This window comes from Didymosphaeria variabile, assembly GCF_027946475.1.
Source record: "Didymosphaeria variabile strain IMI 356815 chromosome Unknown scaffold_1, whole genome shotgun sequence".
NCBI classification, from domain to species: domain Eukaryota; kingdom Fungi; phylum Ascomycota; class Dothideomycetes; order Pleosporales; family Didymosphaeriaceae; genus Didymosphaeria; species Didymosphaeria variabile.
In genome coordinates this window covers 3,615,416-3,634,879 of record NW_026611620.1, presented here as the reverse complement: position 1 = coordinate 3,634,879, position 19,464 = coordinate 3,615,416, and the positions used below count along the sequence as shown (strand labels likewise).

General features: G+C 55.6%; 6 protein-coding genes across 6 annotated transcripts; 4 read left to right on the top strand and 2 right to left on the bottom strand.

The window, feature by feature from the left end:
• Positions 1–556: 556 nt before the first annotated feature.
• N0V89_001159 (uncharacterized protein) lies at positions 557–1,819 on the top strand (the record flags this gene model as incomplete). The annotated part of the gene is made up of 1 exon (XM_056209973.1): positions 557–1,819. One exon carries the CDS (start codon positions 557–559, stop codon positions 1,817–1,819), a length of 1,263 nt encoding a protein of 420 aa, XP_056076795.1.
• A 4,161-nt stretch (positions 1,820–5,980) lies between these two features.
• Positions 5,981–7,431, top strand: N0V89_001158 (uncharacterized protein; the record flags this gene model as incomplete). The annotated part of the gene is made up of 3 exons (XM_056209972.1): positions 5,981–6,392; positions 6,446–6,585; positions 6,634–7,431. 3 exons carry the CDS (start codon positions 5,981–5,983, stop codon positions 7,429–7,431), a joined length of 1,350 nt encoding a protein of 449 aa, XP_056076794.1.
• Positions 7,432–8,500: 1,069 nt separating this feature from the next.
• On the top strand, positions 8,501–10,353 carry N0V89_001157 (uncharacterized protein; the record flags this gene model as incomplete). Its single annotated transcript, XM_056209971.1, has 4 exons — positions 8,501–8,573; positions 8,622–8,691; positions 8,743–8,963; positions 9,011–10,353. The coding sequence occupies 4 exons, from the start codon at positions 8,501–8,503 to the stop codon at positions 10,351–10,353; spliced, it is 1,707 nt and encodes a 568-aa protein (XP_056076793.1).
• Positions 10,354–11,169: 816 nt separating this feature from the next.
• Positions 11,170–12,018, top strand: N0V89_001156 (uncharacterized protein; the record flags this gene model as incomplete). The annotated part of the gene is made up of 1 exon (XM_056209970.1): positions 11,170–12,018. The coding sequence occupies one exon, from the start codon at positions 11,170–11,172 to the stop codon at positions 12,016–12,018; it is 849 nt and encodes a 282-aa protein (XP_056076792.1).
• A 1,284-nt stretch (positions 12,019–13,302) lies between these two features.
• Positions 13,303–15,862, bottom strand: SCT1 (Glycerol-3-phosphate/dihydroxyacetone phosphate acyltransferase; the record flags this gene model as incomplete). The annotated part of the gene is made up of 4 exons (XM_056209969.1): positions 13,303–14,520; positions 14,569–14,837; positions 14,889–15,492; positions 15,542–15,862. The coding sequence occupies 4 exons, from the start codon at positions 15,860–15,862 to the stop codon at positions 13,303–13,305; spliced, it is 2,412 nt and encodes an 803-aa protein (XP_056076791.1).
• An 801-nt stretch (positions 15,863–16,663) lies between these two features.
• On the bottom strand, positions 16,664–18,582 carry N0V89_001154 (uncharacterized protein; the record flags this gene model as incomplete). Its single annotated transcript, XM_056209968.1, has 2 exons — positions 16,664–18,184; positions 18,235–18,582. The coding sequence occupies 2 exons, from the start codon at positions 18,580–18,582 to the stop codon at positions 16,664–16,666; spliced, it is 1,869 nt and encodes a 622-aa protein (XP_056076790.1).
• Positions 18,583–19,464: the final 882 nt, after the last annotated feature.

Here is a 19,464-nt window from a genome sequence, read left to right as displayed (position 1 = left end):
CGGCGGAAGTGGCGGAGAAGCGGCGGGCCTGCGGAACAGACCGCGTACAAAGCGCCGACCCTGCAGATTCTTGCGCTACTACGTAACAACAGCGTCGGAAAGACCGCTTACCCAAGCACTTTTTCCTCAAGCGCAAATGCATCGTTCATAGCGCCGCGGTGCGCAGAGTGAGAGTGAGCTGATATTTTGGGTCTTGGGCCCAGTGTTGGCCTGGCATGGCCTGTTTTTCTCCAAACCACCAATGCTACAGAAAATGTAAGTTTCCGCGGAAATACTCACATCGAGTGAAGAACTTGAAGCTTGGTTGATGGGTATGCATGTATATAAGATAGTAGTGTGGTTTTCTTTTTCCTGTCACCATCAGAAGATAGCTTTGTATACGACGACGGCCTGCTACCGCCTACGACAATACTTCGAATATTTATATCACTCAAGCATCTACTTCCAAGACGAGATCCGCCTTTGACCGAATCCTTACATCAAGAAACCCATCATCGCCACATCAGTACAATATAGCAGAACCATCTACCTATCCTGCATCACACCAATTCTCAACATGGCGGCAGCATTAACACCAGAGCAGACCGCCATCGTTAAGTCCACCGTTCCCGTCCTCGCCCAATATGGCGAAACCATCACCACAAAATTCTACCACGACATGATCTCCGCAAATCCTTCTCTCAAGAACATCTTCAACAACACACACCAAGCAACAGGTCACCAAGCACGCGCACTCGCAGTATCTCTGTACGCCTACGCCGCCAACCTCGATGACCTGGGCAAGCTGAGCCCTGCCGTGGAGCTCATCTGCCACAAGCATGCGAGCTTGGGCGTCAAAGCCGAGCACTACAACATTGTCGGCGACTTCCTCATCAAGACGATGAAGAGCGTGCTGGGCGACGCCGCGACCGACGAGATCCTCGATGCCTGGGGCGCCGCCTACTGGCAGCTCGCCAACATCATGATCCAGAAGGAGGCCCAGATGTACACCGAGACGAGCTACTGGCCCGGGTGGCAAGACTTCAGGATCGCGCGCAAAGAGAAGGAATCCGACGAGATTACGTCGTTTTACTTTGAGCCTGTTAACAAGGACCTCAAGCTGCCGATTTTCAAGCCGGGACAGTACATCTCAGTAAATCTATTTGTGGACGAACTGGATGGTGGTGTCTGGCAGGCGAGGCAGTACAGTCTGAGCGATGCGCCGGGGAAACCGTATCTGCGGATTAGCGTGAAGAGGGAGCCAGGTATCGAGATTGGGGAGCCAAAGCATATGACGCATGCGGGATACTTGTCGAATATCCTGCACGACAAGAAGAACGTGGGTGATGTCGTGAAGCTATCGCATCCGTTTGGTGACTTTTTCTTCGAGGAGAAGGACGTCGAGGAGGACACGCCGGTTGTCTTCATCTCGGCGGGTGTGGGCCTGACGTGCCTGACGAGCATCTTGAACGCGTTGGTCGGGGAGGGCAGCTCAAGACCAATTACTTGGGTCCAGGGTTCGCGGGACTCGAAGTCGCGAGCGTTCAAGGCGCATGTCGACAAAGTGGCAGCTAGCAACAGGAAATTCCACAAGCTGTACTTCTCCTCTTCACCCAAGGAAGGCGAAGTCGGAGGACAAGATTACGACATCAAGGGGCGCATTGATCTGGACAAGATCGGGAAGGAGTACCTTTTCACGGATAACAAGAAGACGCAATACTTCACCTGCGGACCAACGCAATTCATGTTGGACGTCGAAGCGAAGTTGAAGAGCTTTGGTGTCGATAGTGACAGGGTGCACATGGAGCTATTCGGCACCGGAGGCGTTCCAAGGGTTTGAGACTTTGCCCAAAGACAAATATGTCTGTAGCGGTTCCTTGCTTGTTCGTGTTAGGTGCTTTGAGCGTTGGTCGTCTTGACATTTAGACGACATGTTGTTAGATCGTCCCCATTCTCCTACTACTTGTGTACTATAGTTGCATAACGGTAACGAAAACAATCGCATTTGCGTCTCTTTCTTCGAGTAGATTGTTGAAGGGATCATTTAGTGTCTAGTGGCTGGCTGATCGTTGGGGAAACTGCTCGTTCATAGGCCAGGTTTTGTGTTGAAACATTGTCTCGATAGCTCGCAATCCATCGCCGAAGGAATCTGACCCTGGCCTTCGTCCGGTGATGTTGTACGCATGCTTTGTTTTAGATAATCGCACGCATACAGACATGGTGTAAATATTTCGAGCGTTGTGTGTTTCGCCTACCGTAACTGACTTCACAATAACCCGCACTGACCAGCCAACACATGGTCTGTACTTCCTGCGTAGAGGGCTCACATGCGCATGCACCAAAGATGCTGTAACAGAAAGAACCTTCCAAAGCTGGAAGAAACAATAGTCGCTCAGGATGTACAATGATGCAGTGTCCACGGTGCCTGACGTATATTGCCTTCGTTCAAAGGGGCAAGCGCATGTACGGATGTCGATCGACATGTGGCCAAGAATTCACGCGAACACCAGTGTCATTATTTCAGCTGGGTGCCCATTCGCGCAGTGAGAAACACTTGTACTTGCGATGCGACGACGGGCATGTACGGTAAAGCTAAGACCTCCGCAGCGAGCGGCACCGAACTGACCGCGATGCACAACGTGAACGCGGGATGACGCAGAGGACCCTCGTGCCGGCGGGCGACGGATGGGCACCAGCTGCGGAAAATTAGGGTAAAAGGGGTAGTCTTCTGGAAACAAGGGGCGGGCGCACGACGCACTCTGTGACGCGGACTGTTGTGGGCGGACATTCTTTCTCAAATTGCGAGGCAGCGGTCAAGGTGAGGCTAATGCGAAGAAGGCAGGCTTCTAGAAAGCGCATGGATGTTGTTGGAGCCTTACGGGGAGTGGATTGCTGGGCGCTCCATGCTTTTGGTGCCCGAGCGGTGTTGGTTGGAAGACGGCGTCGGAGATGATGCACGCGGAAGCTGGGGCTGCAGCCGCTTGGCCAGTGGCATGCAAGTTCAGGCTTCTGACGCACGACGTGGCCAGCACAAGAATAGTGCAAGAACATGCCCAAGCGACAGCGAGGAAATGCACGCAGAACTGGAGGAATGTCTGGTTGTGAAACGTCGGTGCCCTGTCGCAGTTTTGCCGGGCAGACGTGACAGGTCGGCGCCGAAGCACACTGCAGGCGCTCGCCCGTTAGCGGGGATATCTGATGTTGCTGCATCTGCCCGATCGCTTTCCGAGTGTGAGGCCTTTGTCGACGGTGCGATGGGCGGAAGCTTCGGAGGCGCTTTGCGAGGGGACAGCATGAAGAGCGTGAGACGATCGCCCGGAGACAGCGCGCATTGAGGCTCAAGGTGGATCCGGCTAGGGTGGCCCCGTGCATCATCGCATCTTGGTAACGAGCACAGACTGCCATCGTGGAAGCATCGCGGAAGCCCTCTTGGTCGGCGGCGTCTCCTGGCCGAACTGACTCGCGCCTGCTCTCGTCGCCCACGGCCTGCAATCTGCCCATTGTAGTGGCATGCTTACGCGTGAATGGCAAACAGGTGCAGCAGAGAGCTGGACTTTTGACCTTGGTCATCGCGTGCACTATCGTACGACACATCGCTGCCGTGCCCCCGTCGGAAGCCCGCGTCGATCCCGATGCGCAACGCTCAAACAAAGTGCATGTGGATGCCGAACCGGTGGTGTGACGGTGGCTCTCGAGCAGTCGTGACATGTACGTCTTTTGCCAGAGAGCACCGGCCCGCTCTTCGCAGCAACAGCTTGTGCCACCGCATCTCGCGGGCCCTGCAGAGGGACATGTATCGTGGAGGAAGCCTGCTGCCGTGATGTCATGCGCCTGCTCCTCGTGGGAAGCAGCGGCGCAGTTGGGGACGTGTGTTTTCCTGTCCTACGGTGGGCGCTCATGGCGCCCAAGCTATGGTTCGTGAGGGCTTCAGGGGTGTCTCGGACAGCCGCGACACTGCGAGTTCGCATTGTCACGTCCACCCGCTCGCATGCTCGTAGGGGAGGCGGGCAAAGGCCAATTGCACGTTGGAACTCGACGGTCGGCGGCAGGCGCTCAAGATGTTTCGCAACAGGCTAAATTTGGGGCGCCGGCAGGGATTCTGCTGTTTGTGAGGTCCGTGGTTTGAGAGCGCATGGATCATAGAAGCCCGCTAGAAGGTGGATGGCTTCGATGCCCCCAGCTCCTGCGACAGCTCCACGCCTCACATGGCGGCGTTGCGAAGCTGCTGTGCTGCTTCGAAACCGCGCGTCTGACTCTGCTTCCAGCGTGCGCCGCTCTTGTGCCCACATGCAGCGGGCGGTTCATGCAAGCCGTTGGAGGAGCGACGGTTCTCTGGCTGCCTGTCTGTTCGCCAGCGCCACAGAACGCCTCAGACAGGCGCAGTGCCTCGGAGCCTTGACTCTTGCGGTGGGTCTGGCAGATGGTCGTGGGGATGGTGAGGCCCTGGCGTCCCCTTCTGGCGGGCGCAAGGATAGCGTCGTATGAAATGCCACCCTGATGCCGTACACAGTATAAACAAGCGTGATCTGCGAGTATTAGACTGCCCCTGCGCCAGCTGGGTCGCAAGTGACGGTGCCGTTATTATCTTGTTACGCGCACGCCTGCGATTGAGCAAAGCACAGTGACGCAAACCACGACCGCCCACGCCTCGGACACATCCAGTTCCAACGACAGCCACTCGAGATATCGCACCCCCGCATCGCAGTCGAGCATTACCTCTGCGATTGCATTTCCATTACCTAGTCGCAGCGACAGAAGGATTCAGACAATAGGGGCGCGGCCAAGCTGAGCAGGTGAGCATCCCACCGCGTCCTCTCCCCCGGGCGCGGACACAGTCAGCGCGCGCTTTCCCACCCCGAGACGGGCGGTAGACTGACGGGCCTGCAGCTGTAGCAACGTTGCTTCCGCCGATTCTGTGGAGGCGCAACATCGTCCAACGGCCACTGGGGCGGGTCCGACCGGGATCGCGTTGGGATCTGGAGATACTGAGGCACAAGACTACATAGGCATACTCTCTTCGAAACGTCACGGGTTGCACCCGGGCGGTGCCAGCAATCAACCGCAGCGTCTTCGCCGTTCGATCGGGGTCCGCAGAGCTGAAGGCGAACAGGCGACGCAGTAGTCAGCGGCCCGGTTAGTCATCGGTGGTTGCGCGCTTCTCAAAAGGAGCGCAGGTGAGATTTGCGGGTTTCAGGCGACCGAAAAGAGACAGCAGAGTCCGCCGGGGCCTTCATAACGCGGCGCGCGCCCATTGCAGCAGCGTCCCTTGCCCTTGGTCTGCTGGCCTGAGCGTCTACGGCTGCACATCGTCCTCTGCCACTTGCTGGGGTCGACGACTCGGAACTAGCCGATACTGGTTTGGGCTCTAGCTCGGAAATCACAACACGCGCGAAGAAGCAGCAAAGGACTTTGTACCTTTCAACTCCACACCCCCATCAACAGCCATCCTCTGCCCTGCCCTCCCGCAGGCCCTCACTCGTAGGTACGTCTCGACCGTTTGCCATCGCGAGCGCGAGCCGCCGCGCCCGCCGCCTGCCGCGCTCTCGCCGGTGCCCCTTTCCTGTCCTCGAGACGGCGAGGGCGCCCGCGTGCTGCCAGGCCAGCGACGACGGGCGCATCTTCGACTCCCGCTGCCGTGAAGGCGACAACGCCCCTGTGACCGTTTCTCTGGCTGACACTCGCTCTAGTGCAACATCAGCATTGGCCTGCACGCGGTCCGCCCATCTTTTTGACATCAACGGACGGGCCACCTCGACCATCGTCCTCGACGCCTCCTGCTGGCCGCCATCACCACCACCGCGTCGGTCGACTCCTTTCACCTCGCCGCCGCAGGCTCACCGCCTAGTTCTCTGGTGCGCACCCACCGTCCTTTCACGCTGGGCCCTCGGCCCGCTGTTCTGCCACGCGACCTCTTCCCCTGGCGATGGAGCTAGGAACTATTTTGAACGCAAGGTTGACCGCCCACGCAGGAACAGGTTCACCCTTCAGCATGCAACACGCGATGCAGCATCAACCACAGCACTTCGCCGCTCAGCCGGCCTACATGAATGGCCACATCAAGTCTGAGAACGGCTCTGAGCGTGGCGTCTCACCGCACCCATCCGACTCGTCGCGCTACTCGTCACAACAACCACAGCAGCCACTCCCGTCATACCCTCCCATCCCCGCCCAGCACATGAACGGCATGCGCTATCCTTCGCCCACGCCCATGCAGCAAGCACCGATGCAGATGCTCAACAATAACAGCTATATCCCTAATCCACAGGACCACGCGTATGCTCAGCAGCAGGTTCCAGACCAGCAGGCACAGCATGCTGGTGGCCGTCCTGCCAACGAGAACGGCCCGCCAAAGGCATTCGCGTGCTCCACGTGTGGTAAGGGTTTCGCGCGACGCAGTGACCTTGCACGTCACGGTAAGGAGCTTGGGCCTCAACACCAAAGTCATTCCGTCACTAACAACATACAGAACGTATCCACAGCGGCATCCGTCCCCATGTGTGCGAGTACCCCAATTGCGGCAAGCAGTTCATCCAGCGCTCGGCACTGACGGTCCATCAACGTGTCCACACGGGCGAGAAGCCCCATATGTGTGAGCGTTGCGGCAAGGTATGCTTCCGGTCGCGTGTGTCAATGCGTCTTCTAACCTTCGCCCAGCCCTTCAGTGACTCTAGTTCACTCGCTCGCCACCGTCGTATCCACTCTGGCAAGCGCCCGTACAAATGCCCCTACGCGGACTGCCAGAAGACGTTCACGCGTCGCACTACCCTGACTCGCCATCAAAACCACCACACAGGCACTGTCGAAGAAGCTGCTGCTGCTACGGCGGCAGCTCTCGCTTCGCGCGCATCTGCCCCGAGCAGGTCGGCTCGCTCTGATGCAGAGGAGTACTCTGAGACCGCGTCGCCTTTGAACACGCCGTCACCCAACGACCGTCTCACGTCTATGTCTCCTGCCGGCGGCATGCCTGCCGGTGTCGTGCCGGGAATGCACCGCCAACAACCGGAATACGCGTACATGGGTAACATGAACGTTCCCCCACATCTTAGAAACGAGATGCCTCAACCTAGCCCGCGTGCATCTCCCGCCCTGACATCACAATCGTACACCTCGACTGCGAGCGGCTCGCGTCCAACCATCACCTCGCACCCGAGCGGCTATGGCCCGCCTCCGATCCTAGAGCCACCGGCATCTGCCAACCACAACCAGTCTGGGACCAACAGCGCGAGTGGAAGCCCGCACATGACTGCGGTCGGCTGGCAGTCGCCTTCTCACCAGGCGTTGCCATCCCCAGGAGCTGGTGACAACAGTTATGTCTACCCAGAGCCCCAGTATGCCAACCCGCCCCACAACATGTACTACCAGAACAACAACATCCGTCGCCCGAACAGCACCGAGCCGGACCACTACAGCACAAACCAGGGGCAGCAGATGTGGGCCCCCGCGGTGCAATAAATGCACCGCTCACTCTCTGTACAACTAACACAAAGATTCAAGTTGAAGATTCCAATCCATTACATCGGTGTTCTCGGCAGGACTTATACCCCTGTTTTCCACTACACAAAAATTTCATTGCTTCTTCCGGCGTGTTTGCTCGATCTCGGGGACATCCTGCATGGCGGTTACATGAATCTGCGGGGTTTCGTTGACTGCCTGCTTTCCACTCTGCAGTCTTTTCTGGAAGTTTTCTCGTTTGGTGTGGTGGCCAACTCTATATCTCCTTTGTTGCATTCTCTACTCATCTAGCTCCACTGTGACGCTGGTGGGTGTTTCCTTACGGTTTGGGGGGACTGATGGAGTTGGGTGTCCCTTCTAAGACTGGTAAGGGCGTCTGCGACTCGCAGGTTATTCGGGTATTTCCTTTGCACACTGGCAATCCTTTAGACTGGTACTTAATGAAGGATGTAAATCCGCGCTCTAGACTATGAAATCGCGCCGATGCGCTTCAATAATCCTTCTCTGGCACGGGCCTTGATGTGTGTCATGTGCAAGGCTCATCTTACAGAGCTTCGTGAAATCCCCACTGGGACCGTGAACGTAGGAGTTGGACCTGCAAGCAACCAAGTAATCGACAAAATGCTATATACCCAAAAGGTGACTGACCATGCGTCTTTAGCCTTGTTGGGCGGACAGCGGGTTCGTGCGCTTAGGCCAAGCCTGGTGACGAAAGCCAGCACCAGCTCCCTGAACCAACTGAACCAGTCTGCTCCTCCGCACGCTGCAGAGCCGCCACTTCACAGCCCCGTGCACCACGACGACTCTTACTAAACCCCTCTCGCATCGAAAATTCGCTCCGCCGCTACAACGAGCCTGCACTCCTCATCGGTCACTCGACCTGCCGCGCCAAAGGAACCGCTGTGGTCCAACTGATTGCATCATCGTCGACAGCATCACTGCGCCGCCGAACTCGACCTCAGGCAATCCACCGACCTTCTCTGCGGCCGTTTTCGCGCCGGATCCACGAATACAACAGCACACAGCAGCGCGCACGTCCCCCCCGCGCTGAGCTCCATCCTCGACAGCCATGTCGAAGGTAGTGAGGAGCGTCAAGAATGTCACCAAGGGCTATTCTGCCGTCGAGGTGAAGGTTCGCAATGGTACGGCAATCTAAATTGCGATTTTTATGCAGACACTGAGAACAACAGCGACCAGCAACGATCCGTGGGGCCCGGTGGGCTCCGATATGGCCGAGATAGCTCAGATCACCTTCAACAAGTAGGGGCGACCTGATGAAGCTCATAGCAACGCGCTAATCGCAAGCAATAGCTCGACCGACTTCTATCAAGTCATGGATATGCTTGACAAGCGGCTCAATGACAAGGGGAAGAACTGGCGCCACGTGCTCAAGTCCCTCAAGGTCCTTGACTACTGCTTGCACGAAGGCTCCGAATTAGTCGTCACGTGGGCGCGGAAGAATATCTATATCATCAAGACTCTGCGCGAGTTCCAGTACATTGATGAAGACGGTCGGGATGTGGGCCAGAACAGTGGGTATACTTGCGCGATCAAAGGGACAATTGCTAATGTGGACCAGTCCGTATCGCCGCCAAAGAGCTTACTTCGCTAGTCATGGATGAAGAACGTCTACGCGCAGAACGGCAGGACCGAAAGTCGTGGAAGTCTCGCGTAACCGGCATCGAAGAGTACGGCGGAGGCAACCAACACCATGGTGGACCAGCTTCCGATAATCAAGGACGTCGTCGCGAAGGTCGTCAGCGACGTGACAACGATGATGACCTAGAATTTCGGTTGGCACTAGAAGCGAGCAAAAACGAGGCAGAAGAGGAGCGCAAGCGGCGCGAACGCAACAATGTTACCGTCGACGACGACGACGATCTCGCAAAGGCCATCAAGCTCAGCAAGGAGGAGGAAGAGCTGCGGCGGAAGGAGCTCGAATCGAGCAATGCAGACCTGTTGTTTGGCGATGTTCCAGCTCAGCCCACAGCGTACCAGCCCACGGGCAATAACCAGGGTTACCAACAGCAAGGCGCAGTTGACTGGTTTGGAAACCTGATGGACCAAAACCCGCAGCAACAACCTCAAAGTACGGGCTTCCTCAACAACGCATATGCCCAGCCCACGGGCATGCAGCCTCAGCAGACCGCTTTCCAGACTGGTTATGGAGGTTACAATGGTCTCCCACAGCAGCAGCCAAACTACGATGCTTTTAATCAGCAACAGCAACAGCAGCAGTTCTTGCAGCCTCAGCAGACCGCCTTTAGCCAGAACAACCCTTACGGTCAGATGAACAATGGCTTTGGGCAGCAGCAACAAGACCAGAGCACCCTGCAGCCTGGTAGCCACAACCCCTGGGCGACCAACAAGCCTCAAGAGTCACTTGTTCCGCAACCTACAGGGTCAAACAACCCCTTCGCACAATCGTTCAACCGACCGCAGACCGCGCAACCGCAAACGCAGAGGCAACCGACACTCAACACACTCTATGAACAGAAGACACAATCGCAATTCAACAACACGAACTTCAACCCTCCCGTATCATTCTCGCCACCAGCCCAACAACCTCAAAAGGAGATGGATCCGAATGCAGCAAGGCTCAACGCCCTGCTTGCAACGGGAGAAGGGCAGGACACCTTTGGAAACGTAGGAAACCTTCGCATTCCGGCACAACATACGGCTCCGGGAACGTTCGTCAATTCGGCCGGCGCCGGTTTGAACCAGGTCAACACCAACGCCACAGGCAACAATCCTTTCCTCAACTCTCAATTCACAGGTTTGCCGCAACAGAACCGCATGATGCCGGCCCAAACGGGACCTGCTGGAGGATTTGGAGCCAACCCCTACGGCAGCTCCAACCCCTTTGGCCAGGGCAACAGGCAGCAAGGGGGCGCTGGTGCCGGCCCTTTGATAGACTTATAGGGTATGATAGCTCACGAGGAAAGCGTTTGCCTGTTTCTTTTGTTTGATATTTGAGCGCTGCGAAGCAGTCGGCTTGGTGTGCTTCATCTATTTCGGACGTTCATTGGGATGGCAGTCGAAAAGCACGCCTGCGAAGTCGCAGGATGGTCCGGCTTCTCCCCCAGCATATGGAGGATAGAGGATCGGTAGCATTTTTCTGGTTCGCATGGAGATATCTTTGAAAGTGATTTAGCAAGAGGGATGTCGGAGCCGCAGGCTTGGTGAATTATATGCAGTTTGTTATATTTGCGTTAGACGGCGGGAGGCTTCAATGCATACGTGCTAGGAACAAAACCAAGTAAACTTAGTTGTGCACTTGCAATTTCCCAAGACTTGATTTCAAGCAGCGCGTGACGGAAGCGAACCTCAAGGACCTGGAGCATGGGGCAGGCAGCTCAACCCCGCGCAGCTACCTAGCGCGCCAAGACGCGTACCAGCATTCGACCCGGCAGCTGTCTGCACTTCTCGATTCCGCACGCTACCGTCAACTGCTTGCTATTCTCATATCGTCATCTGGTACATCACTCTCGGATATTGGACTCATTTCACATTTTGTCCTGCATCCCATCGGCCTCTTCGAATTGCTCTAGGGTGCGCCTGTACTGGTTCTTGCTTCCCCACACCAGCACGAGTCGAGGCACGCGCTGGTAGCATCGAACACCTGGCGATTACACCATGCTCACAGGAACATAAGGAGGGATTGATTGTCTTACGATACGATTCGAAATAAATTTGGAATTGCGTACGATGGCGCGCTCGAAACGACACTTTCCACTGATGGAAGAGCGGAGGGAGGTGCTTCGCGGTCGAGATCTGGAGGAGGCAACTCAAGAGGCGATTGGAAGAGCTCTCGATGCAGTGAATAAGAGGAGAAAGGTGGAAAATCCTGGCCCGGTGCGCGCTGTGCGGGACCCTGCGAATGCGCCCAAAGTCGCTGCGCTGCACGACGTTGGCCTGCCTACACTTGAAGCCTACTCTTTGAATGAAGAAGAGCAGCCAAGCAAAGACGTTTTTCCATTTCTCAAGCTACCTGCCGAACTGCGAATGAATATCTACCGCTGGGCACTGTGCAGTGATGAGCCGCTGCTGCTGGACTTGCCGCCCAAAGACGAGAAAGATGACGACACGGAGACGCTGAAGCCGAAGCGGGCGTCCATCGCAAGGAACAACGCAGGCGTCAACGTCGCACTACTCCGGACATGCTCCCTCGTATACAAAGAAGCGCGTCAGATCTTCTATTCGGAGAATTGTTTTACTCTCTCTATCGAATCAAGTGTTGCTACGCTAGGGCAGTTGCACCAGCGCTCGCGTTCGCTCATAAGATCTGTCACCCTCGCCATTCCTTCGCATCACGACATCTTGGATAGCTTTGCCGATATGGTGCGTTTGGGACTGCGCTATTGTTGGGGTCTCAAGACGTTCACAATCCGACTGGATGTCATGCTTCCCGATTTTGACACCCTACCTGCAGGTCACCACGGTGGCATCTACGCGAATGCGTTCCGCATCTTGAGATGGTTGCCGAAGGGTTGCAAGGTCATTCTCGAGGGCAACGTCAACGAAAGCGTGAAGAGGGTTGTTGCGGAAGAGGGTCGTTTGCTTGTCGAACTTGACGAGGCACGTTGATTTCTCATTTTGTTCATGTGACCCCGTAGTACAGAAGGAAAAGTTAATTTTAATCCAGATCAGCTACTTCAGGAGGCAGCACCAGATGTCTGGCCGAATTTCCGGTTCTTCTTTCACGCCCAGCCAACGGGATGTAAAGGACGTGCCGATTGAACCCTCAGAAGAGGGTCGCATTTCTGCTTTCGAGAACTTTTCAGCTCCAGGAAGAGCGTACTACACTCGATCCCGCCGGTCAATAGGTTGAGAACGGGAACAGAGGGCACAGACTTAATCTTACACTCTAGATCCTTTTAACTACGTCTCTGTCATGTTTGGATTGCCGCGATTTCCGCACGTCACTGGACGGTGACTTCTATACCTTGTTTGTACTATGTTGGCACAGGCTGTTGCAACTGTGCCTGTTGAGTGTGCACACTGTTGTGGATTAGTGTCTTGATCAAGCTCGCATCTTAGGATCGCCGTGGAATATATGCTGGGGCTGTATACGAATTCTTGTATAATGGGTTGGAAGTCACGGCGATAGAGGCAGATTGGGCGACTCGAATGCTAAAGCCGTCTGTCGAGAGAAAAGAAAACCGGGTGTGCTGAACACTATTTCGGTGCTATCCACACGAAGTGCTGTACAAATGTCTAGACGCGGATGTCTAGCCTATGGAAAGTAATAACAACAATCGTACCTTCACCGGGTTCGAGGCTCTGCCCCGTTCGAATCATATACCACCCACTATTGAGGCACAAGCTGAAGCCCTCGATGCGCTGCACTTTCTCGGCCAGCGGTTTGCGGTGACGCTGGATTCCCAGAAGGGAGATGTCCAAATTGTGAATAATCTATCAATCTTTCATGTTAGCGATGTGTTCACAATTAACGCGGAGAAGCCGAGGGCTTGAATTTGGCAACGGCGGTTGGTAATACCAGGGTTTTGATGGATGTGAGACGTGGGAGTTGATGTTTATGCTCTCCATGTTTAACCAGGAGGGAGCTGCCTCGTCGATGTCGCTGTACCAGAATAGGGTTTCGTCAGCGATGACGTGCAGCTTCATCCTACAAAGTAGAAGAGAGAAAATGCGGGGACTGGTACTGGCCATCCCAAAACAGCAGTCACCGAGCCTGCCTAGAACAGATAGATGACAACAATTGAAGATTTGGTATCACAAAGCACGTACAAGACTCCCAAAACGCCATGCTCATCACCTAACCGCCCACACAATCCAAACCGCACGCGCTACACAACAATGTGCCAAAAACACAGAAAATGCCAATCAGAAACTTTTCAGATCACGCCCTTACCTGTCCTTCCTCGACATGGTCAGACCATCGTGCGAAGCCTCGCTCCTCGGCGTGGTGGTACCACTTTCCTCCCCTTGGTGCCAATCCTCCACGCTGCTTCTTCTGTGCCCTCTACTCCGCATACCGCTTTTTATCCTCCTACTAACCTCATCCAAGTTGCCATCGATCGTGCTAAAAGGCTTAAGTTGGAAGCCCTGCCCAAAGCCTCCACTCGGCTTGCGACTGTGATGCCTCTTAGGCGTACTCGGTCGCGTACTGAAAATGTCCTGGTTCGTAAGATCGGTAAACGACTCGTTCTTGTGAAGTCCATTGCGGTCCATGGAGGGCGATGTTGGGGAGGCAGGGAAGTCATAAGATTCGACAGGCTCAGGTGCTTCATGTTCAGCATCTTCTTTTGATTTCTGCGGCGGTGGCGTTGTAGGCGGGGACTGATTGAAGGGGTCTGAGATGATGCGCTTGGAGTGGAAGTCGTCAAACATTTCGGGACCAAGAGTATTGATGATGTCGGTGATGCGTTCAGCGAGCTTTTCGCGGCGGGCCTGGGCCCTGGCGAGTTCGTTACCTGTCCATGGATTCATCATTTTGAAGAGTGGTCCGAGCGACCTGGCAATGTCCATAGCCACTTCTCCGAAACGCAGTGCTGCATAGGTAACGGTAGGGTAGATGATCACCTGCGCCAGGATGAGGTACCTCTTCCTTAAACCATCGGGTAGAAACCCGAAAACGCGGTTGTAAGAATAAAGCCACGTGACAAGGACGACGTAGTAGGTATAAACCAGGGGGGTGACAGCCATGGCGACCAGAAGTTTCCAGGTGGCGAGTACATCTCTAGCCTGTACCTTGACGTTGGACTCTGCAAGTGCTTGCTTCGCCTTAACGTTTGAGTAAAACTTGCACGCAGCGAAGACGAGGCCGAATAGGAGAGTGCCAGGAACCACAAATATAGATAGTACAGCGAGCTTCGCTAGTCGATACCAGAACAGAAAGAAGCATGTGACACCGCTGACTCTGGCATATTGTACCTGGTGATCTCTAACACCAAGAGCCAAAATTTGTTTGTTGTAGCTCATGACCTCCTTCTTGAGATTGATGATGCGTGGGTCGTCCTTGTACTTGTTGTAACCCTGTATGAGGCGGCGATTGAGTTCAACTACGCGGGGTAGCGGGAGTTTCGTGCCTTTTGGGTTGTAAAGACGACGTACAGCTTGGATCAACTGACGAACGTATTAGCGAAGGATATACATAGAGCTAAAGCTGCATACCATGAGTGTGTCGTAGTCAGGCGCTGTTACTGTGACGGAGATGAGCCCTTCTCGGATAGTCTCCAGCATCTGGCCGATAGCCTCTCGTCGTTCACCGGCTTGAAACCTCTGGGCAAGTTCGACAGGGACCTCGATAGCGTTGCCAAATTCGATGACAGCCCTTGAGCGAAACTTGTGGGCGTGAAAGTAATTCATACCCACAGGGATGATCTTCAAGTTACAATCCGGCTTTGAGGCTACCGTGCCTAATGACATAATGGCAACACCAGCTGGGTGGTGTTAGTTGAGTGATCAACCGCACATTGCACTTCTGGACCCACCTTTTAGGGGTAGAAGCTCCGTTCGATCGTGACTACCGCCTTCCGGGAAGATAGCAATAGTACCTCCGCGGTGTAGTACGGTATGCACGGCATCATAAACTTCAGTCTGGTTGAGCTTCGGCGCAATCTGAAAAACGGTGCCTTCGTAGCCGGGAGCAGGACCAATTGCAGACGATGCGCCGTTAACGAATGTCCCATCCTCGGTCATGTCGTTCCGGCCTGTCAACTGCTGCATGGCGACTCCACCCTTGAAGGGTCGCTTCAGCCTTATTTCTTCCGGGCCTTTGATCTCTACTATTTCGGCAGAAGCCGCCACATTGTTAACCTTGGGCAAGACCAGGGATCCTCCGATCTGGAAGTCCTGAGCCTCAAAATTTGTGCCTACACCGCGTACAAGGAGAGGATCGTTGACGGGATCCGGAAGGTATATCTTCCCCGGTGCTGGTCTGGTCTTGTCCATTGCTCGTCCAACAGGCACGGCACCCGAAGCGGCTGCCATTGTGCCCACAAACCTGCGCTTCATCGACTTTTCGGCGGTGAGGACGTGTATGCGGCGCTCCGTCTCTTTTTTGACTACGCGCATCAAGATCAGAGGATCGACGAACTCCCAAAGTCAGTACGATTCCGGGAGCACGACCGGCATTGCAGCTTACCTGGTTCGCGTGCGGTGCACACACGAACAGGACAGGCCCTTCCTTGGGCACCTTCCAACTCCCTCGTGGGTGCACCTCGCGGAAGAAGAGCTCCACCAACACCGAGAATGTCCATAGGAATGCATCGTAAACGTATTTGTTCATATACCCGATTTCCTTCTTCTTAGGCGCCATTTTGCTCGCTGCCGGCTCCGGTAGGTTCGCACTCGACGAGGAGGGAAAGAGTGTCTGTTCGTAAAGTGGACGGGCGAAAAGACCACGGACTTTGTCGGAATCGGAAGGCGGGTGGTGGATCTGGGCACTGAGTACCACGTTAGCCATTGCAGGTGCCATCTCCATCCTCAGGCTTCACAATCACAAACCTGATCGAAAATCCGGGGGCTCCGCCTTATCTACTACTGCCAACGATTGCGTTATGGCCCACTATCCGCGTCCAACACTCAGGCCATGGTAAGTCGTACCGTACCAACGCACTCGTCTGGTTGAGGGTATATCTTTGCGAAGCGATAGCCGAGGTTCGGGCCGCGAATGCTCTTGCTGTGGACGACGATAATGCGTGTGGTGAGGCGCTATCGCTGCTGTTGAGGCTCCGGACGTGTGGAGCAGTGCAACCAAAAGCTCGGTGGTGTGCAATCACGCCAGGGTTGACAGCGCGGGGCACTCGCTCACGGAGGACGCCGCGCCAATCACTTCACGACTCGCCTTGCTTGCTGAGACCTCCGCCATCAGTCTCCAACATCACGAAACCTCCACATTTGCAGCCGTGACATATGCTTGCTACAGTGTCACCAACGTTCGCATTTAGACATGAAAAGATGTGCACGCATTAGCACCAGCACAACCGAGCGAGCATGCGAGTCTATCAAATAAATTACTATTCCAGGCCCTCGATACCTTTTGGAAGTAGCCATGCTCTATAATGTACCGCGGATTGGCAGATAGAGTGCCAAGCCTCAAATCGAAAACGCCTCCTATGCAGTCCTATGCTGGCTGGATGGGAGTATTACATGCTATGCAATGAGGAGAAGGGATATCTAACAAGGAAACAAGATCCGTTTTGGATGGAGGAAAGGAGGGGCCCGCTCCGCAAATTGACCCAGGTATATCGTACGTATCAGACATCTACAAGAGAACAGCCAGGACCGCTAGACCAGCCGCAGCAAAGACAGTGCTTGCGCCCATCTTCAAGTTGGAGGCAGCGCCCGGGAAGACCTCAACGGCGCTGCTGTTGGCAGGCGGTGGGGGCGAAGGAGGAAGAGCACCAGTCGGAACGATGGTGGGAGTAGTATTGTTCGCCGGAGGGGCCGGAGGAGCAGCTGGCGGCGGCGTAGCCTCAGTGGGCGGGTTGACGTAGACGGTGGTCGTCTTCTTTCCAGTGCAAGTGCAGGCATGGGCCGTGGAGTTCTTAACCTCGCCAAACTGGCCGCCCGGCTTGCTCGTGGGAGTGCTGGTTGGCGCAGGTGTCTCGATAGGGGCGTAGAGGCCAGCAGAGTAGGAGAGCTGAGGAATGTCGGTCGGGACGCTGGCTGTGTCGGACTGGCTCGAGCTCACGTTGGCGACTGGAGCACTAGTGGGGTAGCCAGCTGAAGCCTCGCTGGCTGGTGGGGCGGCTTCGCTCGACTTGGGAGCCTTGCTGGATTCCGGAGCATCCTCGGACTTGGGTGCATTGCTGGTCTTAGGGGGAGTGGCGGTAGACTTGGACACGTCGCTGGACTCAGGGGCAGCAGTGGAGCTGGACTTGGGAGCCGCAGACGAAGAGGGCTTGGAAGGCTCCGAGGACTCTCCACCAGTGCCGGGAAGAGTGCCCTGCTGAATCATAAGGCAGGCCTGGGTGACCTCCATGGCGGACATCTGCTGGCCGACACCGGTCTCTCCATCGAAGTCCTGGTACCATCGAGAACCGCAGGCGCCAGCATCACCAGTGCAAGACTTGGCAGCGGCCGAGGCAGACTTTGTGAGGTATGTGGTGATCTGGTCCTTGGTCGAAGGCACAAGGATCGCGGTCTTTGCCATCCAACGTCCGAGGTAGGCCTTGAACGATTGCTGGTCCAGGTTGCAGTTCTTGCCGCCAACGCTGTTCTCGCAAACCTCGAACATGACGTCCTTGACTTGCTTGGGGTTGTTGAAGAAGATGGCGGCACGGCTCAGGAAGCCCTCGGTACGCTGCGTCCACTTGTCGTCCTTGGTGTAGGAAGCCATGAAGGCAGACCCGTGGATCATCATAGCGTTGTTGTAAGTCCACTCCGTCTTGTCGGCGACCTCCTTACAGTTCGACTTATCATCGGTTCCATCAAAAACCTCGAAACTGTCACCAATAAGGCCGACCTTCTTCTCCCAGTCATAGATCTTCTCGGCCCAATCTGCGTAGGTTTGATTGCCAGTGAAGCGGGCAAGGCGGGCACCGAGAGCAAAGGTGGCGCCGTTGCTGATGGAGTTCTTGTAGTTGTACCCATAGTCGTTCTCCGGGTAGATTTGCCACTTCAAACCTCCGCCGCACGATGTTTCGTCCCAGCGAGCAACAATGTTGTTGAAGCAGTTCTTGCTAACTTCGAGGTAGGTTGCTGGTGCATCCGCAGGCTCGGGGAAGCCATATTCGGCTGCCGACATGGTCGCAAGACACCAGAAGGCCTGGTCATCGTTGCCCTGCAATACGTTAGACGGATAACACCGAAATACCAGCATGTGGTTCATACCGTTTGGTCACGCTTGTAGTCCAGGATGAAGTTGTTCTCCGGGCCGTAGTTGGCAGTCAGACCCTGCTGGATCGTCTTCACGTACGAATCGTCTCCGACGATGTTTGTGTACTCGACCATGGCTCCCCAGAGAGCACCAGACTCCCACCAGTAGTGAGGCTTGGGAATGTAGCCAACCTCTTCCGCCGGAAGACCTGAGGCATTCGCGCTGTAGTATGACATCAAGCCATTGGCATACTGTGAGATGGCGGCCTTGAGCGAGGCCTCGTCGTCCACCTTGAGCTCGACGGCGCCCACAGCAGCAGCTAAGGGAAGGAGCGCAGCTCCGATGGTAGAAAAGGATCGCATGGTTGATGCTGGGAAAGGAAAGAAACGCAGACAACCAAGTAAAGAATGTGGAGCTTCGTGGAAGCAAAAGAACGTGTCGGTGAAGAGGCAAGCGGCCACCGTTGAATGCGGAGGGTGCAATCAATTAAAGGTAAGCAGGCGCGGTGCCCCGTTCGCATGGGCGCGAGCATTCACTAGGCCGGCGTGGCGCTAGAGGGTACCTGGTTTCGAAACAGCAAAATAGAACGATGCCCAGCCAATTAGGCAAGTGCCAGCTCGTTTCAGGCAGTGGCCCCGTGCATAAGCCTCGCCAATTGTCCGCTCGGAGTCCTTCACTTCGACGACAGCGTCCCCTAATCTTGTGCGGCAGAGCGCGGGAGCGCGCCGCCGACTCGCAGCGCCTAGATGCGCAAATCACAATCAAACAGCGCGTTGCGACTTCGTCTGTCCTTTGCCAGCCTCCATCTGCGCGCGTCTGCGGAGCCACCAGCACATCCTCTTGTTTCGTTTGTTTGTTCTGGACTTGGATCTGCCCAGGCCTATGCGCCGGACTAGGTATGATGAGCGGAGGCGGCCTGACATAATGCGGAACTTGGAGCTGGAGATGATCCCCGCGAGCACAGCCACTGCATATGGGAGTGCGTGGAGGAGGCGTGGGTGAACTTGCTGTGGAAATCGTCTGGACCTCAAAAGGTGGAGCTGCAGGTCGCCAATGCAAACCTTGCTACCATCGCAGCCCGCTCCGGAAACATCGCAGACAGGACGCTGCAAAATGCATGTCTCTTCTGCCCTCATCAACCCCCAGCGATTGGCTGTCGCGCGCTGTGAGACAGCATCGGAGTCGTGCTCGTGTTCGGACCCCTGGGAACGCAGCCCTACCGGACACGTGCACTGCCGCTTTCG